Source organism: Strongylocentrotus purpuratus, unplaced genomic scaffold (assembly GCF_000002235.5).
Source record: "Strongylocentrotus purpuratus isolate Spur 01 unplaced genomic scaffold, Spur_5.0 spur5_scaffold_4, whole genome shotgun sequence".
NCBI lineage: Eukaryota > Metazoa > Echinodermata > Echinoidea > Camarodonta > Strongylocentrotidae > Strongylocentrotus > Strongylocentrotus purpuratus.
This window is the reverse complement of record NW_022145610.1, coordinates 10,577,602-10,600,011: the sequence shown is the minus strand read 5'-3', so window position 1 is coordinate 10,600,011 and position 22,410 is coordinate 10,577,602. Positions and strand designations below refer to the sequence as shown.

General features: G+C 35.1%; 1 protein-coding gene across 2 annotated transcripts; it reads right to left on the bottom strand.

Moving 5' to 3' along the window:
- Positions 1–388: 388 nt before the first annotated feature.
- LOC752446 (fibropellin-1) lies at positions 389–22,324 on the bottom strand. Of its 2 annotated transcripts, XM_030998139.1 has the most exons (6): positions 22,120–22,324; positions 17,416–17,757; positions 12,036–12,281; positions 11,052–11,273; positions 5,821–6,086; positions 389–5,029 (listed from the first exon to the last, which is right to left on the bottom strand). In XM_030998139.1, the coding sequence occupies exons 1-6, from the start codon at positions 22,307–22,309 to the stop codon at positions 4,814–4,816; spliced, it is 1,482 nt and encodes a 493-aa protein (XP_030853999.1). In that variant the 5' UTR covers positions 22,310–22,324; the 3' UTR covers positions 389–4,813. The 2 variants fall into 2 exon arrangements, with proteins under 2 accessions (XP_030853999.1, XP_030854000.1); XM_030998140.1 differs by lacking the exon at positions 17,416–17,757.
- Positions 22,325–22,410: the final 86 nt, after the last annotated feature.

The following is a 22,410-nucleotide window of genomic DNA, read 5'->3' as shown; positions in this document are numbered from 1 at the left end:
TGTGGTCTTTGTAGACAGTGGTCTTTCTATACAGGTGGTCATTAAAGCAGGTTTGACTGTTCATACACTATATATGTATGGTTCACACGTTATCTTGAGTTCTTGTAATAATAATAATTGTAATGATAAGTTACATTAATGAAACACAGACACTATGCAAATATATTCTAATGCACTGCAAGAGCTCTTGATGTTAAAATCTAAGACATAAATTTAAATGAAAAGATTTACTTTTAGATTTTATTTAATGACAGTGAATTCCTAATTTCGACGGTTTTGGGCCTGCTCATTCAAATGCTTGATCTCCCAATGTTATTTTTGTTTTATGTGATGGGGTTGGCAATGATGAAACTGAATTTTGATAAAATATCTTTTGAGGAAGTTTAGATTGTTGATCACATAGCAGCTATTAAAGAATGCTTATTACAGGGTTATTCAGACTTTAAAAGATGAAAAACAAAAAAACCTGGTGAAAACAATACACATAATGTTATATGATGTACATGTATGTCAGACTACAACATTGACACATTGTCAGAGTATTGTTTTCAGCAAGTTTGTTTAGTTTTCAGTTTTCAGTCTGAATGACGATCTAGATGTACATGTAATCACAAACTACAACATACATTATTTAATTAACAAGGAACTGAACATTTTCAAATGATAAATTGCTTATTTTAACGATACATGTATAAGGGTCAAACATTACTATAATCTCCATGTTATAAATATATTATTCCTTCTTTTACATCAAAAGGCAAAATAATGATGCACAGCATACATATACATGTAGGTCCACACAACTGCAAATCAATCATTAAGTCGATAATTTCCTCTATACTTACAGTATCTTATCCCGACAATTCCAAGTTTATCACTATCCCATAACTTACATTATTGCTTACTTTGATGTCGAAGCCATTCAAATTATAGATTTACCCTTTAAAGCCCTCAAACACAATCCCCAAACTTGAATACAGCACGGCAAAATTTCACAAATTTTTTTCCTGAAAACCTTCCCCATGCATGTACATGTACTTGTACATTACATAAAGCTGATTCAGTATTCTTTTTCAAATTTCTTGCAAATCATATTAAAAACCTACATACAATCATTTTATCCTTGAATAGCAATATTACAACATATTTTTTTTTTAAATTCATTATAGCACAATTCAAATGCAAAAGCAAATTAAGTGATAAATTAGTATTTCATTTACTGTTAATCAAACAATTATCAAATCAATAATATTTACATTTAACTTGTGGCAAGTAGCAAAACGACTTGCACAAGTTACTTTGTAATAAAGTTCACTTACCCGGTACTATTAAAAAAAGACACTTTAATAATTATTTTCATTTGGAAGGAGTTCATTTTGACAGACGTGCATTTTGACAAAAATGTTGTCACAAAGTGCGTAGCAAGCTGAGGCAAGTTAATATATACATAAAATATCACATGCTGATCACAATGTCAACAAATTTGGGCCAAACTCCTCCCACAATTGTTATGGTATTTCTAAGAGTATGAATTTTTCAATGAAGAGTTGTTTGGTTTTCTAAATGTATAAGGCTGAAAAATACAGAGACAAAAAGCACTTGGTGAATTTGCTGTAATTGCTCCAGCCAAAACTGTTTGAAGCACTTTATAATAATGTCTACTGAATGTATTTCACAATGAATTCATTAGTAATAAGTTTTATATGCAGGCAATTTCCAAAATATTCATAGCATTTATTTGTGAAAAGAAAATATTTAAAACAAATTACCAAAATTTATCTGTCTAAGTTCTGCAAAGTTAATTTTGCTTTTATATTTAACAATTATAATCGAGGACAAAACTATAAATATAGGCACAGAAACAAATATAACTTTATTTTGCAAAACCTTTTCTTGTAAGTTGTCATCATCTCATACTAATTTAAGTGCACTTTCGCTCTGGTTCATGACAGTTTAGACCTTAGAATAAAATATCTATCAAAAAGATCATATTTATATAATTTTTGAATACAACCAACTGTTAACCATGAAGGGAAAATTCAGAATACAAACTTAATATTCTATTAATATTCTTCTGAATACATGTAACAAGTGATAAAACAATTTCATGAATACATTTCATTGAAGTTGAAAATGCCCTGGAATACATACTTTGAGTTGTACAATATCATATTCAGGAAATTATGCAATCCATGCGATACATTAAAACCATGTATGCATCTAAATCTTTACAAATTCATTGTAATTCCATTCATGAAAAACACGAAAATCATGTAGGTGTTAGTATGTGTTCAAATCTTTATAACTTCATTATAATTCTATTCATGCTATACAGTAAGTTATGAATAAAATCTTTGAAAATTCAATTAATAAATTTTGATTTTAGTTCATTTTCTAGGGGTGTACGTGTATGTTTTGAACGGTCTAATACTTGATTTCCATAGAGTAGCACTACTTTTGTTAAACCTGATTTTTAACAAAAAATGAAGCCCAGCATCGAGGATTAAGTTATGGAAGAATATGGCAATCATTCTAAAAAATAATCACATCATAATTATAATTCATTGCAATCGCACAAGTCTCACTGCATTCAAGCAAAATGCATGTGAAATGTCTAAACTAGACTTTACAAGATGTCCAATTGATCTGTTTCAAGTGAATATTAAAGAGCTAACATCGGTTATAATTTTTGCCAACAGAATATATGTACAAATCTATATGTACATCGTATATATAAGGTTAGTACAGATAAGAATATATAAATAATGTGAATAATTTACAAATACAAGTATTTTCAACTTTTTGTCCTACCTAATATGCGTATAACTTTAATACAACAAAGCACCAGTATAAATCTCCAAACTACTCAACTTCAACGACTAACGCCTCTACTTCAACGACTAACGATTTTACTTCATGGAGATATTTCATGAGATAACTAGCAATATCCTTCGGTCTGAACTTTTGAAATTCTTTTGTGGGTTTATGCAAAGGTCTTTGGAGCACATCTGTTTTGGGGATGGTAGATTTAAATCTCCACTGTTCCATCGTTTCTGGCTTTAAACAGATGACATCTCCCTTCACGATTGGCACACTAAGTACATAGGAATACAAATTCAACATATACAATCGATAGATGTTTATATGATAGTCTATTACACGTAGCAATCACATTGCTTCATTTAACACACTGGCTTTTAATTACATGTTATCAGTAAATCCAAACTTTCAGGTAGTCAGGCACACTGCACAAGCCACAGGGATCATCTTTGGTGAGTGACGTAGCAATTCGCAAGGTGATAACGACAGGCCACTGAGCTTAAAGGTGACACGCGATACACGATGCAAAAATAAAGATGAGATGTGCAAAGAGTGAGCTATTAATATAGGCACTGGTGGGGCACCAGGACCCTGTTTCACAAAACTTGTCGTCAATGACAAGTTACAGTAACTGTTATAAGCTATTGAAATCAAGCCATTGGATTGGCTGAGAGCAAATTGGTCATGGAACTTTAGCATTTGTTATTGATATCAAGTTTTATGAAACAGGGTCTCAAGTTTGACGGACATAGATTTATACAAGAACTCAAATGCTCAAGATTCTTATTATTACTATAACCCGGTGATTATCAACGCATTTTTCCCCCTCCTTCTTTTAAAGCAAGAGATCAATTTTAGAATCTATGAGCCTGCACGAATGCTCTACAGTATAGGGATTTATCTTATCCTTTGGATAAGACTCACAGCTATAGGTCCCCTAGTTTCTTCATGACATGAACATGTGCTTACTTGCTGGAACCCACAGTAGAATAATCCGTCATTCTATTTTGCTTTGAGCTTTAATATTATCCATCCAAAATCCAAATAGAACCTTTTTTTTTTTCAAGCTGCATCAGCCAAACTTTACGTCTTCTCAAAAAATATTTGGTTGCAAAATTTTCCATCACGTTCTGAATAATCCACATAACCGTAACGATCCTCATTTCAAATACATTTTATTGCAGATGATTTCAATCCTCCAAACAGCATTTCTTTAAACAATTAACATATTTGCGAAAGAAGTTTTTGAAGCTCCTAAAAAAGAATCATGGATTAAAAGAGGTGCTTCCACTAATTCTCTCTTCCTTCTATCATGGTGCATGTGCATGTACACTGCATGTTCCCAGGCAAGTGGTAGTGGATAGAGGTCCCTTCAATTGTGATCTGTTGCCGGACTTCAAATATTAAACAGCTGAATGCGAGTGGATTATAGACTTCATCTGCTTCTGTGATCTCCTTCGAAACCTATCATCAAGTGAATCAATCAATTTAGATGATAAGTGACGTTCTAAAGCATTGTGAAACTTGAAGCAGTACATGAGTACAATCACTGCTAGGCTACGCTCACTAAATTTGCTCAAAATATATCCATTCTTTCTACAAGCGAGGAATGCAGACTTTGGAATCCCACCACATCATATTACAGGATATTCTCCCTCAAGGTGTACATGTAAGGCCTACGCATAAACTGTAGTACGTCGTAAAAAAGCTTTGGAGACGTACTGTTGGCAATAGTCAATTACTGCGTCCATTCAGGTTTGCTACGATCTATCCAATGTCGACTACAATGGTGCTACCTGCAACAGCATCCACACGTCTAGTTTGCAACACACTTTAATATTCAAATTGGAATGCACGGGTGTAAAATTCACGCACTACCTCTCTGCAAAGGTTCTGCTTTAATATATATATCATCTATATCGAAGATGGAAGGCACTGATCTGTGTTCTATTCCAAAAGCAAACAAAAAATTGTCCATGAGTCTGGTGCCCTATCAAATGAGTCGCTCCTCTGGAGGCATTTTGAGGACGTTGTCCATCTCGACGAACGAGCCGGTCATCTCCTGCCGGCTGGGGCTGTACGATCCCTGCGTCGCCCTCTTTTTCCTCACCGAACAAACAAAGAAGGAGAGTAAGATGATGACGATGATAAGCACGACCGCCGCGGCAAGCGAAGCTCCGATGATGATCCAATTGATGTTAGTTGCCGTCTGCAAGGAAAGTGAATGGATAAATAAGTGAGGACTTGGTTCTAGGTTAATTCAAACACAAGAGTAATTTATATTTTATATTATACTCAAATTTTTCAATTTTTTCTTTCAAGATTTCAGATTGATATGAGAGAAATTATTTTTTAGAAGTTCCAATGGAATATGAAGACTTCAACAGTTGCAGAAAGGAAGATGAAAAAACTGTAATACATGTGTAAAAACATTAATCACATTTTACATATAAAACTAATGTTATTAAAAGGAGATAAAACTACTACCGTTTATATCTATCATTCAGTAAAGATAATCTAGTGGTATTCAATGAATATACTTTTGTAAGGAATATTTCTAACATTGCTGCTTTTTTATCAAATCTCCTTCTCTCTTTTTTATATGTCTGTTAGTTATTTCAGTTGTACCAGCCACATGAGATTACCACAATCCCAACGCTTTTCAGCGTACCAGCACACACACACACACACACACAAAAAAAATTCTGACAATGCTTTCAGAGCATGATACAGTGAAACCTGTCTATAAAGACCACCCAAGGGAGACAAGAAAAGTGGTCTTTATAGGCAGGTGGTCTTTATGTACAGGTTCTTTCAGTACAAGTTTCAATGAGAAACCATTTTCAAGGGAAACCAATAATGTGGTCTTTGTAGACAGGTGGTCTTTCTATACAGGTGGTCGCTACAGCAGGTTTGACTGTGCCTCATTAAAGTGTTACATATCAAAAGAGTGTAAGCATCCACACTCAACTTCAACCTCTAATAAACAGTTTGACTTACATTTTCGCAGTTGTCGCCTGAGTAGCCGTCCGCACATTCACACTCATAGGTCGGCGTCGCGTCCAAGAGGAAACACGTTCCTCCGTTCTGGCAGAGACCTTCCGTGAAGCAGGGGTCCATAATAAGGCACTGCGGTCCAAGGTACCCTTCTACACACTCACACTTGTAGCTGCCAGGTTCCTCCATACATGTCCCTCCGTTGCTGCAAGGGTTGATGGTCGCGTTGCACTCCAGGATGTCTTCCTCGCAGTAAGTTCCTTGGAAACCTAGAAGAGATGAATTATGATGATGATCAGTATCTCACTCCTATTATTTATATAATACAGAGAAACCTTTTTATAAAGACCGCTTAAGGGAGACAAGCAAAACAGTCTTTACAAGCAGGTGGTCTTTATAGACAGGTTGCCCTAGTACACGTTTCATTTGCAAAAAGGGACACAAAATGTGCTTCACAACTCCCAAGTATCACTCTCAAAACACAATGATGTGAACATTAAAAAAGGAGGAAATGTTTTAACTCTTGCTAAAGACGAGCACTCAAAAGTCCCAGAGCCCGTCAAATATGTCCTATGGGACCTATGGCTCCAATCCTATCCAAAGCAATATTCCTACGTATATGTCAAACAGATAATATATCATAATGGTACATTACAATTTAGAAAATAAAATCATTTACCGGTAGGTGATTGTTAACATGGTACATGTACTTTTTTCCATGAACCTATGTCTCCCCTCAAACACGTGATAAAAGCTGGTTTGACTTTGTGGTAAATGTTTACTGAGTCACAGACCACCAATTCCAGTGTCATGATCAGTCAAAGATATCAAACACACAAAGTGTATTGTACATGTACTCTTCATGACCTTCTCTGAATCAGAAGATAGGGTTTTTTGTTATTGTTAGGAGTACGCATTGTCATAAGAGATACAGGTTTCTTTCAACAAACGGCACATTCACATACATTTTTCAAAGAATTACAGCCCCTCTAAAGTGTTGGGAGCCCCAAATTTGAAGGCAAAATTTCACCTAAATTGTAACATAATGTGAAACGGGATGTCTTTAAAGGAACACTTCTGCAAAGATTTCCCCAAAAAATTGTGTTTGAAGACAAATATTGATAAAAGAGTACTGGTACATAATTTAAGTTTCTGTTGTAGGCAGAAAGCCTAAATTTTGTATTCTTTCATCAATATTCAACTTCAAACACATATATTTTGAAAATCCTTGCAGAAATGTGTCTTCAATGACATCCTCTTTCACATTATGATACAATTTAAGTGAAATTTTGCCTGTCAACTTTTTGGGCACCCAACACTTTAGAGGGGCTTTAAGATGCCCATGCCTACATGGCTTTAAACATGTTATTACACCATTTCATTTCTTGAAAAATTATTAGTCCCAAGTTTGTCTTAAAGTTGGAAAGCATGTTTGTAAGTAACTGCTACATATATGCTTGTTTGATTTCAGCTTTGCCTTTAAAATGAGAAACAGACAAGCTACAAGTAAATAGACAGTAGCACTTTAATAAACACCTTTAGCCTCAATGAGAGAGAGAACGCGCACATGGTGTCTACTTCGTTAGCGGCTCAGGAAATTTGAGGTTATGTAATTAGGAAATAGTTGGATGTTCTTTTTGGCAGCTCAATGTAGATTTCACTGTGTAATGTGTGATTTACATCACTCAACAGAGTGGGGGGAAAACTCGCCGGAGGGGAAACCCACCTTGCGAGATAACACAGATTTTCCATGTCACAAACATGTGAACAATACACACCTAACTATCTTATCGCCTGATTTGGGAAGGAGAATTAATTTTTGGGCATCCCAGTATACACTGATAATGTTCGTCTGGTGACCCCTACAAAAAAAAGTTGTCAGAAGGAACATGAGACCAACTTGTTGGCCTTGTGGGCTTGCGATCTCCTGGGCCGTCTATTTTGTGGTCCTTCTGGCAACTTGTCAGAAGGTTTGCGAGACTATTAAACATTGTCGGTCCAGTGGGCCTTCTGAAAACTTTGCAGAAGGTTCCCTAGACCGATAATGTCAGTTTCATGGGCTATTGGTATCACAGACTGTAGTGTTTGCACTATCCACAAACAGTTCATAGACTTTTGTTTCTAAACATATAATTCCAAGAAAGGTTTACTCAGTGAATCGTGATAGACTAATTAATTAGGGTCATCCAACAAAATTTGCAAAGACAAAAAAACTGTTTCATCAGGAAGAGATAGCATCATTACAAAAATTAGCATAACTTATGTGAACAGCCCTCTGAAGTACTCCCATATTGTGACTGAGTGTGAAATGCCCTCTCCAGCACTTCAATGTGCATGTACATCTAGAACTTCTCAAATCTCAACTAGCTGAAGATTACTTTCAAAGAGACATTGAGTCCTTTACTGATGCTACAAATATCAAATCCCATCATACAGACAAACTATCATACTGCAATGGTACAGCACAAAAATTGGGAAAAAAAAAGAGAGAGGCAGAGAGAGAGAGAAATGGAGAGGGGGAAGAGAGAGAAAGAGGGAGAGGGAGGAAGAAGGAGGAAGAGAGAAAAGAGAGAGAGAGAGAGAGAGAGAGAGAGAGAGAGAGGGGAGAGATATATATATATATAAAGCAACCTTTTAACCTTGATCTTCAAAATTCCTTGTCTATGACATGACAAATCTAGACTGTTTGATTGAACACAAGTAATATTGTCTCATTCTGAACGTCTTAATGTGAAGGATCACAGATTAATCTGTTACATTTAGGAGTCTCTACTTAGGATCTCTTGCAGACTAGAATGATCCATGTAGCCTTGCAAAGCAGAGACAGGAACGTGATCAAACTTGGAAGTCTTGTGTCCTGTTCATACTTAAAAATTAGCCATCATAAAGGTGCACTTGATCACTTTATCTGCATCTGACAGGACCCAGATTTTTATTATTCTTCCTATACACTGCACATACATAGAAGTACAGGACTCACGCTTTCTTCATTCTTTCAGCCTAACCATATCAAATACATGTACCACCAAGCAGTCAGGAATGCGATGCCTGTATACCTGTATCGCAGTTCCGTGCCTCATTCATACTTCCAGGCTAAATTGGACTGAGCCATTGCTGAGCTGCCAGACTCTGCAGGTTAAGAATGCTAAACCAACCCCAAATCAACTGATTCTTGGCCATTTGAAGGTCTTGTAAATTCATGTTCAGAATGCTGTCGGTCGCTCTCTCTCTCTCTCTCTCTCTCTCTCTCTCTAAAGGGATTTTCCTGTAAGCACATATAAGCAGATACTCATTCAAATTCCATAGGCAACACTCACTTCTTATACATTTACATTTACCTATCACTCCAAAATATTATATAAAATACCAAGGTGATTTGATCAGTGATTATCACAATTGAATATAAAAATAGCACTATAGTAGTAGAGCGATAATCTTGTTACCACAAGGTCCCGGGCTCAAAACTAATTTGACGCTCTAATGCCATTTGGTAAGGCATTAATCATCATAACCAAGTCCCGCAGAGAAAATGCTAAACTGTCAGAATTCTAGTTGCTTCTTTACAAGCAAATGCTTTCTATAACACATTACCGGTATGTAGCAGTCAGGTTTTAAAAGCAAATCATCATGAACTAATTAAACATCTACATGTTGCTATCACATTCTAGCATACCGGTAAATGTATGCTATTTCAACTGATATAAATTTACAGAAAGTAATACTTGAAAGGATACATTACCAGATATAAGGTTGTGCATGTATGTAAATATAGCATGAATTCCTCTAATGGTACATGCACAGTACTTCTTGTACAACGCAACATTTATTTTTCCTTCCTTGTTGACTAAAATAAATCTCTCTAGTGAACCCTCCTAAGCTCTCAAACAATGAATTAACATGGACCAAAGTCCTTGCTCCACATCCAAGCACAGTCAAATTAGTGTAAAGGTGACAATAAGTCATAACAGCCAAAATATTTGCGGAATTGTAAATTATAACATGTTTGGAATAGCTAGGATTCTGCCTTTGTTAATAGTTGCATCCGACTCTGTCTGCCTACAATTACAGTAGTGTAACCATCATGATAAAATAAGGTTCCCTCTTTTCATCTCCCCCCTCCTTCCTACCCACCCCCCCCCCCCCTTTTTTTTGGGGGGGGGGGGGTACAAATTACTAATAAACCTTGTCAGAGCCACAGGCATTTGAAATTATCTGCACTTTTATAAAGATTGTAACAAATCTAATATCTTGACACAAACAAACGATTATCTATTTTGGTCAGATTCTATATGATACAAAATCAGAAATTTCTTTGATCATACATACATGTACATACATATGTATGTATTGTGTTACCAGCCACAAATATCGAGCCAACAAAAGCCTACAAAAGTTTCATTCTTCACATGACCTGTAGAGCTTTTTTACTGCTCTGTTTGTCAACCTCAAAACTAAATGGTAAAATATTTGATGCAAGAGACAAGGCAACGCTTTATGAGTTGAAAACAAATATGCGGAAACAAATGTTTTTCTTTCTCTTCTGTATACTGGGTCAACCTAGGGTCAGAATTGTATGGATTCACTGAATCATGAAATGAATGGACAACTATTAAACTATATCTGATTTGATGACTTTTGATTGACAAAAAAAAAATGCCATTAATTTTCTTTTCCCCCTTTATTTGAGCGGTATACAAATGTACCTTTTACTATTTGAAGGCATATATTTGTTCAATTGAGAGATCCTATTTTGTAGAATTTAGTAAAAAGAGGCTCTGGACCAGCGCAGCTGAATATATTTTGTATAAAAGCTGTGCTATATCAAATTATTATCATTATTATTATTATTAACTACACCATGTATTTTGACCAACTACCATTTCCTAAAACTTCTAATACATGTATAACCATGACTACTTCTACTACCCCCCCCCCCCAAAAAAAAAAATGTTTTTCACTACTCCTACATGTCCTGCTACTTTATCATCATACAGTCATTAATACCGACAAGAAAACTACATATAAAAATACATATGTATTAAAAATCAAAATGATAGAGTATTACAAAAATAGGAAAATTCGAAAAAATGAAATATTTGTGTCTAGAAAATTATGTAATGTAGTGTTACAAATATCAGTCACAAACACAAGAAAGGTGTAAAATCTGAAATATATTGACTTGTTCCAGTCACAGGAAAAAATTTAAAATCTGAAAGAAATACTGTGTACTTTACCTGTTCCTTCACAGTTACATTCGTAGCCATTGACAAGATCTGTGCAGGTTGCCCCATTGACGCACTGGTTATCGACGCATTCATCAATGTTGGTTCCGCAGTTCTTGTCGGTATATCCCGCTACGCAGGTGCACTCATAGTCGTAAGGCAGGTCTGTGCAGGTGGCCTCGTTTAGACACAGGTTGCTGGCGCAGTCGGGCAGTTTGATTTCACAAACTATACCTGAATATACATCAAGGGATAAAAGAGATGATGAGTGTGGTTTTAGGACAAGCTCGTGCAGATGGCCCAGTTTTCACATACATGAAAGTTGCTGGTGCAGTCTGGCAGCTTGATCTCACAAACTCTAAATACGTGTAATGTAAAGGATGAAAGTGATATTAAGGAGGGAGATAATAGGGCAAGTTTGTGCAGCTAACCCAGTTTTCACAAAAGTTGCTGGCATAGTCTGGCAGTTTGAATTCACAAACTCTATCTAAAAGTGTATGAAGTACAGGAGGAGATGGAAGTGATGATGAGTATGGTAGCTAGGCCCGTTTTCACAAAAGTTGGTGCCGCAGACTACCACTTGGTTTAAAAAATGACATGAGTTGTAATGCACAGTTCCAAAATATACAGTACATGTACATGTATGTTATTCAAACAATGTACATGTATCCAACACATAAAAAGGAGCTACGATTTAAATTTGATCGACTTTTGATGAATTCTAGCATAATATGATCACAACCTAGCCAATCAAATGCAAGGATTTCAGTGGCTAATAACTATTATCGCTCTTTTTATTGATAACAAGTTTTATGAAACAGATCTCTGATCTTTACTATAAAAAGAGTCATTTCCAAACTGCAATCACAAGATTCAAGATCACAAATCATCTAACAAGCAAAAGACTCCTTACACAATGTACAGGTACGGTGCTATTACATGTTCGTAGACGTGTAACTATGACACTTGTTAATCATTCCTAATGAGCTCACTTACCACTGTAACCCGGCGCACACGTGCAGGTAAAAGTCACCCTGTCGGACGTACAGTTACTTCCCTCTTGTTGGCAAGGGTTGCTGTCGCACCAGTCAATCTCGTTCTGGCAGTTCGTGTCGTTGAAACCCGTCGGGCAGGAACACTGGTACGTGAACGAGTCGTCGGCGGGGTCCAGCGTCTGGGAGCACGTGCCCTCGTTCTGGCAAGGGGGATTGATGCAGGGGCCAGCAAATTGGCAACGCGTACCTGTGTGTCGGGGAAAGGGGGAAATGTTTATACTCATGGAACAATGAAAAAATGAAAAAATGAAAAAAAGTACAGTGAAACCTGTGTGTAAAGACCATCAAATAGAATATCTGACAAGAATATCTGTCTCTATAGGCAGGTGGTCTTAATGTTCAGGTTCCTTTTAATGCATGTATCAATGTTAATAGAAGTGTTCTTTCTATACAGGTGTTTGCTACAGCAGGTACGACTTCGTCAAGCTTGGTTTATGAAATGTTGTATTATCATTATCACAACCTTTGACACAATAGATCAACCTAACTGTATGCAAACATGTACAGAGGCAAATGAAGATGGGGGGATCCTAATTTTCTATAGATTAAGAAATATTTTGAAATGAATTTTTGACCTCCTATATTTCCTAACCCCAAAGATACATGTACTCTCACTCCAGTCAAATTAAAAATCCTTAAAGGTAAAGACCAGTTATGGTCATGCGATTGCATTGTGAAAGAAACGTTGTGGAATCGATCAAAAAAGGTTGATCATCTAGCATCTAGCATCTGCAAGGTTCTGGAATCATCAAAATGATAAGAAATTTGGCCCATTCTTATTATAGTTACAAGCACTATACACAGAAAGATGTATATGGGACAACCCTATATCTCTCACAGACCATGAGAGAAACAAATTTACCAAATATATGAATTAGTAGGCAGTTTCCCGGCAAATTTTTTATCATCATGTATTAGTCAAAACATATTCTTTCACATGATTGGTAATGAGAGCTTCCATTTCATTTTTTGAAATTGGGGCGTTTTCAATACTGGTCTTTACCTTTAAGAACATCTAGTTTTAACAATATGTGAGAAATTCATTTCATATGTACACAATTTACTTTCGGAGATTTGCCTGTATTCATAATATTCATGAACTGTATTCATCAATGTAATTAAAGCATTATGCGATTCATACCTTAAATTTTGGCAAGACTATATCATTCTTTATGCTACAGTTTGTCAGAATTTGCGGCATTTTTGTCACATATATATATTTGAATTATTGGGAATAATAATCACTGATACATGAACTTATAATTCCCAACAAACTACGATAGTAACATTGTAGAAAGGGAGGAATAAAATCAGTCTCCAACAAACCTCTTATGCCTAAACAAATTAAATCATTGTGAATATATGTGGCAGAATTATATTATTTCAGCTCTGCTTCTTTTATGTAGGAAGTATGACAAATATGCTTCTAATAAAATAAAATTTGTTTTTACATTTTTGTGACATAGTACAGTGTACATACAGTATTACATACCTTGATAATCTGTTTTTTTTCTTTTTTCTAATTCATTCCCAATTAAAATAATTGTTCAAAGAAGATTAATGAGCAGAAAAATTACTGTATAAGGCCAACAAATATTGTAAAGCACCATGACTCACTATTGTGTATAGGCAATTAAACCAAAATATCTCTCTACAAATACCAGTGTTTTTTATAAACATGATCTGTTCTTTAGTTTGATGATACTATTTCTCTCTGGCAAGTCTTGAATTTTAAGTTCTGTGGTTGATTACTCAATTTTATAATGTAAGTTCACAGTTTCTTTATCAATATAAAGAGTAGTGGTGAACTTTAAAACAAACATACAACAGACACAGAAAACAAAGAACAACATGCAATACAAAAGTCACACAAACATAGGGACCGTCAAATAAACATTTACAACAATGCAAACAAGAAGAAGAAAAAAATATTCACTCACTTTCAATATAAACAGTAGAACAACAACAAAAATAACACAACATATAACACGCACAAAAAAACTGTTGAATGAACGTATCATGTACATCTACAGTGTAATATACAGGAACATGTGCATGTATATGCCACATAATCACAAATTTACAGTGTACTTTAACCATCGATTTAACATCAATGTGTATTAAAGTCTTCTGCCTGCTATAATAAAGGTCTCTGTATAATATCTTACGATCAAATATGAACAACGGAAGATTTCAAAACAATCAGTATTCAAAACTCACCTACACAAACAGGAACATAAAACAATGTACAAAATACGACACGACACAGGGCGGAACACAAACACAGCAAGTAGAATATAGATTCAGGGAGAGAGAGAGAAACATCAGGAGAAGTGAGAGAGACATACATAGAGGTGAGTGAGAGAGTGTGAGTGAGAGAGAGAGAGTGTGAGAGAGACAGAGCGAGAGAGAGAGAGAGAGAAACAGAGACAGAGAGAGAGAGCAAGAGAGTGAGTGAGTTAAAGAGAGAGAGACAGAGATACTCGGAATGACAAGAGTATTGTGATGTGTTGAATAGAAAACGAGGTGCTATCTGATTAAAGTTGTCCTCAGTTGTTCAACAGCTGGTCGTATGACGATGACAACGACATGTAGATGTTACTAGAAATATGTTTAGAGATTGGGGTAGTTGATAAGAATACAATTGTTTTGTATGATTGATTTTTGAGATAATATAGGAGGTTCTTTCTGTTCATGTTATGACATTACCTACAAAAAGTGAGTGACTCATGAATTAAAGTCTCTAGAAATGAGAGAATTCAGTAAGGAATGGGTTAATATGACAGTGTTTTGACTAGCTACATGTAGGATGTATATACACATGTACATGTATGTGAGTCATGAAGTATGTGTACATGTACATATACATAGGCATGTATAATACAGTTACAATGTCTGTGTATATATTTATCATACATTTATGTACCGTAAGTATATATCTGCATTGTGAATAATATTAATAATTTATTTTACATTAAGATAAATACCCCCCCTCCAACAACAACAAACAAACAACACAATAATAATGATTTTAATGATAATTAAAAAAATGAAAAATAAGATGAATAAATAAATTAATAACTTTGAAAAATTAATGATTAAAACTTTAAAAATAAGTAACTGAAAAACATTCACATCATTGTATTTTATTCTGCATACGTTACCACGCGAGTTTTAGTTACAGCATGGAACTATTAAAATAACATCCAACAAAATGTAGCGGTACTGTACATTCATAATTAATTCTCAATAATATTTTTGTTTGTTTTTGCTTTTGTTTATTTGTTTGTTTTTTCCTTTCTTTGTCTGTTTTTCCTTATTCTCCTGGATTCCACCAACTATTGGATATTACATTGTACTTGTACAAAAGAACTTGGGTCTGGATATTTTTAGTTTAATACATGCATGCTCATATGTAGTGGAATGTTCAATGCAAAAATAACTATTAAAAAAACAAAAGTACAAATTATATATACATTTACAGTGTAGAATATGAAGTAATGATGAATATGACCAAGGTCCCAGTGAGATGGGAGTTCAAATTATTTCTAGATTGTAATAATGTGATAGACTGTAAAAGAAATTTGTTCATTTTTAGTTGAAAGAAGAGGAATTAGATCACCACTACCCATTAGTTCCTTTAAAGCAGGCTACAATGTTGTCTAGCTGTTTATATGGTACTTTTCAACCAACTACACATTATACTACATAAGAATGAAATATATTTCAGAACTAAATGTAACTGTAGTACTAAAGACATAATATTAGAGTTTTGACAAACAAAGATACATTTTGAAATAAGAATTTCAAAAAGAGATATTAGTAAAAGACAACCATTCACACTGCATTCACATTAGATTTGTTTCATGTACGCTTGACAAGAATTATTCGGTATATCTACATATTCATTCCCAAGGAAAAGTTTGCATTGTTCTGAAAAGTAAATCTGCATGCAGATCTTCAAAGAACACATACGTCTAAAAATTGTACATGTATATACCTGATACCTAAATGTCAGCTTACAACTTTCTTTTCCATACAGCCAGAGCCAAATTTTAAGGGGGAAAACAAATCCCAAACAGGCCAACTTTAAACCTCTTGGCTCACTTTGAGGTGTTCCACAGTAATGTTTGTTTGCACCTTAGCTGGTTATATATTCACATGGATGCTCACAATGTCTGGATTTCCTGGTACTCTGTGTCTATGATCAGCGCAGATAAGGTGTGCATGAACATTACTTCGGAACGTCCTTATCAAAAAATGTACATGGGCAAGAGACTTTGTTATAAATGAGCTACATTGTATACATAGCTTTATTGATTTCATGTCTGCGTACTCTACATGAAACAAATCTGAGTGGCAGTGACATTCACAACAGAATATTAAAGAACATTATGATTGTTTCTAGACTGTAACACACACACACAAAGACAATACAAAGATGTGTCCGCTGCATGAGAGAAAGGAAGTATAGACCATGGAAAGTAAAAAGAGAATATCTAACAAGTCTGCTGAGAGCCAGAAGGGTGTTAGCTCCACTATTGTAGCATTTTGCAGAGTGTTGAACCATGGACCTACTACATGGTTAAACCAATTTAACAGCCTCCTGACTCTCAAGCTAAATTTTGCTAAAAGGTAATGATGTTTCGAGTATAATTCAAAGAGAAAACAAGAAAATTTAAGGTCTAGGGTAAAGTGAAACAATTTCCAAAATATGAGTATGCAGGCATTCGCATTATACGCTAAAATCTAACTATGGACCACAGGAATAAATATGAAAAAAAATCAACAGGTATGTATTAAATACGCACAAAAGTCTCTTCTTTTTTTTTTTTAATAATTTGTTTAAATAGTTTTTATTTGCAAGTAAACATCTCTAGAAAGGAAGAAATTAATATTTTCATATTTTCTCAAATATTTTTTTCAATATTGTATACAGACGATTAAGGCATTCTTTTCACCTCATGTACATTTTCCATTTCAAATATGCACAAACTCTGAAAGCTTCTTGTCAGAAGATGGATTTAGATTCATATAACCTTTCAAAAAAAAGCTTGGTTCCCCTTTTACGGTTATAAGCTTAGTGCATACTGCTCTAATCCTCTTTAGATATTATAAAGCAGGTTACCATATAAACAATTAATTGCAATCAGGCATGCTGTTTGAGCAGCATTAATGCTAGAAAGCATCACATGGCTTTAAATAGCATTTAATTCAATATACAAGGATTTTTAAAAACTTTCCCAGGTCCATACGCCCTTCTCCCATCCAGCTAACAAATATGGAAAAGCCAAGAGAAGTTTCCAGGAGAAAGATAGTACCTTCGTTAAACTCTATACAGATGCACCACCAGGAGCTTGTTCCCCAGTCCACACTACAAAGCCCGCCGTTCTGGCAGACGACGGCCGAACAATCGGCCACTTCGCACACGTCCCCTACATATCCCAGGGTGCAATTGCAAAGGACACTATCGGGGGACTCAACGGAGCATTGACCGTCGTGCTGGCAGGGATTGGGACTGCACGGGGCAATTTCGCAGTTTCGACCAAAGACACCCTTGGGGCAAGTGCAGGTATAGTTGCCCTCAGTGTTAGAACAGTTGCCCCCATTTTGGCAAGGGTCAAGGGTCATGCATTCATTGACATCTACGTCACAATGCACGCCTGTGGAATACATTTGATTATTTGGTATACATCATTAATGCACGTTTTGGTGCAAAGGGCCAGAAAACATGAGAGGGCAGTATTCACAAATTTAATTTTGTATGAATTGAATGAGAATCACAAATTTGATATTTTGGAGGGGTAGGGGTAATATGTTTCTCAAATAAATAAGGTAATTTTGAAGTTAAAAATGAAGGTTCCATTTGAAATATAAACCAAGGGCAGCGAGATAAAGGGGAGAGGGGAGGAAGAATTTAAAAGGAAAAAATATTCAAATATGCTTTATGCAATTTCAATTGAATAGAATCAATGTTTGATTTTTGTTTAATGAAATATTTTCATTTTCGATCCAAATCCATGCAAAAATTGAATGAAAACAACAACTGGGGTTAGTTTTTGACCAACAGGTCGGGGGGGGGGGGGGGGGAGGCTCACATTCAAATGGGGCATGCCTTTCCTTCATGTACGTGTACACTTACATGTATGAGTGTGTTAGTGGTCTCGGAGTAGGGAACACCGCAGGGTTAGCTAAAAGCAAGGCTTTATAGAACATGAGAGAGCAATGCGCAGTGCGTTGGCCTTAATATTTGGTTAGAAGGGTGTTATTGTTATGAATTTTAAAATGAAGAAAAATGTGGAGAACCTTTTTTTATTTAAATTTAATTTCAGACTAACAGCAGAAACAAATTACTATTGTTTTCCTGATAAAAGTGATGTGTGATAATGATGATGATGATGGTGATGATGATGATGATGATGATAATGACCATAATGATGTGATGACAAAAATGATGATGACAGTGATGATGATTATAATAATGAATATGCCATCGATTACAAAATTGATATAGTTGATTATAGTTGATATGTTCACGGAATATCTTCAGTGTTTGAAAGGAATGATATTAAATGGTTTAAACTGGTGTAAATATGTATGGCAAATTCTGCTGTTGACACAAATTCTGTGTTCACACGTATTCACAAAAATATTAAATAATGACTTAGAAGAATGTAAATATATGATTATAGAATTAGAAAAGAAGCAATGTTTGAAGGTTAAGGTGATGGATGTGATTTATTTTGTTATTTCGGCTTACTGATTAGTAGATTGAGTATAAAGAAATTATCAAGTAGAGAGGGGAAAAGACAGTTATTGAAGAAGCACAACAACAAAGACACAAACACAAAAACAAAAACAAAAACAATAATGATCTCTCATCAGCAGCATAATCAGTAAGTAACTCCTAGTCCTATGCACAAAATGGAAAATATTCCAGACATTCACATGCATCCTTAATACAATGATTGCTAATTTTTAAACAACCTCTCCTATTACAGAGAAATGGAAATTTATGAAGACTCTTGTACAAAATTAAATTTGGAGCGGTGCTCGAAAGGCATCACAAAGTTGCCAACTAGCATTAATAGATTACCCTTTGAAATTTCATAACTACATGTAGTTTCTTATCTGTTATAAAATTTTCATTCAAATTGTCACTGATCTGTTTCTCCAATTTGTCTGCTATTATCAAAAACCAACTTAATATCAAGGTAGATTGTCACTTCAAACACGGCAATATCTCTCCAGTTATAGTTACGATGTCAAACACGACATTGATTATTATTAAAAGAACGTGCAAAATTAGTCAAATTAAGCGTTCCGCTGGCGGCCACCTTCATGCAGTGAGAGTTATTGTTAATTGGGTCATTCTTTTTGCATGCATATTAATTATCATTCTATGTGGAGGCATCATATCGTGCAAAACATAAAACTTTATGACAAATTCAGCACTTGTAATTAAAGTTCTGATGTAATTGGAACTGTACGTTGGGAGTTTTAAAGCCTGCACATACATAAAACTAAAAATTTGTGTTTAGTTTATTGAATATGTACATGTACATTCAATTAAGTAACAGGAATAAAATTAAACAAAATGTAAATCAGAATTAATCAGGATTATTGTAAGATAGAATATACAATTTAGGTATGATATAAATTAGGCCTGAGTCATGTCGGGATTTTCATAAACCGGGTCCCGACGGCCTTGCACGGATCGGGACCCGGTGTCCCGAAATCAGCTCGCAGGATTTGTCACTTGCCTCTATAAAAAGCGCATCATCAGTATGTCCCTTAAAAGTGACCTTTTTTATCAGTCAAATAAATCAACACATGCATACCTCGGCACAGATCAGTATATTCTTTCATTTGACATTATTTTTATCCATGATTGGCGATGTTTAGTGCCATTATCATGCCTCTAAAAGTAAAAAAAACTGGAGCAAAAATAGAAGACAATTAACGATCGAGCCGCCATTTTGATCCATGCAGGTTGAATAAATCGGGTCAAAAAACATTAATGTTTGAATAATAAAACGGCTTTCTAAAAAGTACTCCTTTACAACATACCGATCAAATAATTTTTAAAAACAAAATAGATATTTTTTCTTTGATTTTGAACACCACATGCTTCTTTTAAAAGCTGAAAATTACTTGGTAATCACAAGAAGTTTCGATACGGATAGCTGTTGCAAGGCAAGTTCAGACTAGTCTCGGAAAAATGCGCAGTGCTCCTTGTTAACTGTAATGCGTGCCAGAACGAACCCAAACAAAGACGTGATCGTAACGAGAAAAAAAATCATTAAAAACTACGAGAGCACAATTGGAAAGACAACTACTGCTCAAAATTACGATAATCAGATAAATAACTTGGACAAAGAATTCAATAATCGCCCAAGAAATGCCAAAGAAATTGTTATAATCGAGGAGTAACTGGGTACATTTTTTATCGCAAGGGGCTTGCTGATACTCGAATCCTTTGTTATACTGCTTTTTACCGTAGAGGGCGTTATTTGGTTTCTAGCCTCGTGTTAAAACACGAGGCTAGAAACCAAATAACGTGTAATTCGGACATATCAGCAGGCCCATTCCGATAATGATTGTACCTATAGTAACTCCTTAAATATCACCATTTCTGTGGCTTTTCTTGGACAACTATTGTATTATTCCTCCAAGTTATGTATCTGCTTACGATAATTTTGAGTAGTCGTCTTTCCAATTGTGCTCTCGTAGTTTTTAATGATTTTTTCTCGTTACGATCACGTCTTTGTTTGGGTTCGTTCTGGCACGGATTACAGCTAACTACGAGGAGCACTGCGCATTTTTCCGAGACTAGTCTGAACTTGCCTTGCAACAGCTATCCGTATCGAAACTTCTTGTGATTACCAAGTAATTATCAGCTTTTAAAAGAAGCATGTGGTAATCAAAATCAAAGAAATAATATCCATTTTGTCTTTTAAAAATTATTCGATCGGTATGTTGTAAAGAAGTACTTTTTAGAAAGCCGTTTTATTATTCAAACATTAATGTTTCTTTCAACCTGATTTATTAATCCTGCCGAGGTCGAGAGACCCGGCCAGTACAGTAGCTAGCTAGCAGCTGGCAACAACCCCATGGGGCGAACTGCTTTGCAACCCATATTTATATTAGCAGTTCGGATTGATTCAGGATGAGCTAGAATATGATTGGTAACAATTAAATACCTAATTTTCAAGGTGGAATGATTTTAGTGGTGTGCAAAACTGCAATTCCTTACATATTTCATTATTTTTTTCGGAGCGTCGGTTCTCAAAAAACGAAACCGGGACCCGACGGCAACGGTCGGGTCCCGGTGTGATCGACCGTACCGACTCAAGCCTAATATAAATTAATGTATTTCCTTTCAACTGACTTTTTAATTATAGAATAACAAGTTATTTGCATTTACAACTATTTGCATTTATAGTTAATTTAAATATATTCACAGACTAATGCATAAATTAATGATATCCACTTAAAAGAGTCAATGAATTTTTAACGTTACATCTATGCACTGAAGGTAAAATGTCACTGGTCTACGGCTTGCTCACTATTTTAGCCTCAAGAATTGGCTCAAATTTAGTCAGAAAACTATGCCAATATACGTTTATCTTTAGTTCTCATAAAGAAAAAATATTCACAAATAATTCAAGAGGATATATGAAATTGTTAAAGATTATGAATTATATCCCAAAAAACAAATAGGACAGAAAAAAATTACAACAAGCAAAGGAAGAAGGCCTTTTATTGGTTAAGCCTATATTCAATACTTCCTACATATGCAAATTTATGTTGGTCTTTTAAAACTCGCATAACTTTTAGTGGGTCAGAGTGATTTTGATTTCATTTTGCTTGTCTGAACAACCAATGCACCCCCGGAATAACAATTCAGGATCTAGACAGTTACTCTAGACTTGAAACTTCATTACAAGAACTGAAGATTATCTGGAGAAAGAAAAAAAGAACGAAAATAATTTTCATGCGAAGAAATGTAATCTTAGACCAACCTTCGTAATTGTCTGGACAGGCGCATGTGTAACTGTCAATCAGATCATCGCAAGTACCAGCATAGCATGGGTTCGATAAGCATTCGTCGATATTAATATCACAAAGTTGACCAGTGTAGCCTAAATAATATAAGGGAGAGAAAAATATGAAGGTGAAATAAACGAGAGTAGGTGAAATAAACAAGAGCATGTGTAGTCATTGAATTAGAAATCTATTTTATTTAATAACAATAACATACCAGTTATTTGTTGTTGCATAGCGCATTTCGTTGATATAACATCTCTATGTGC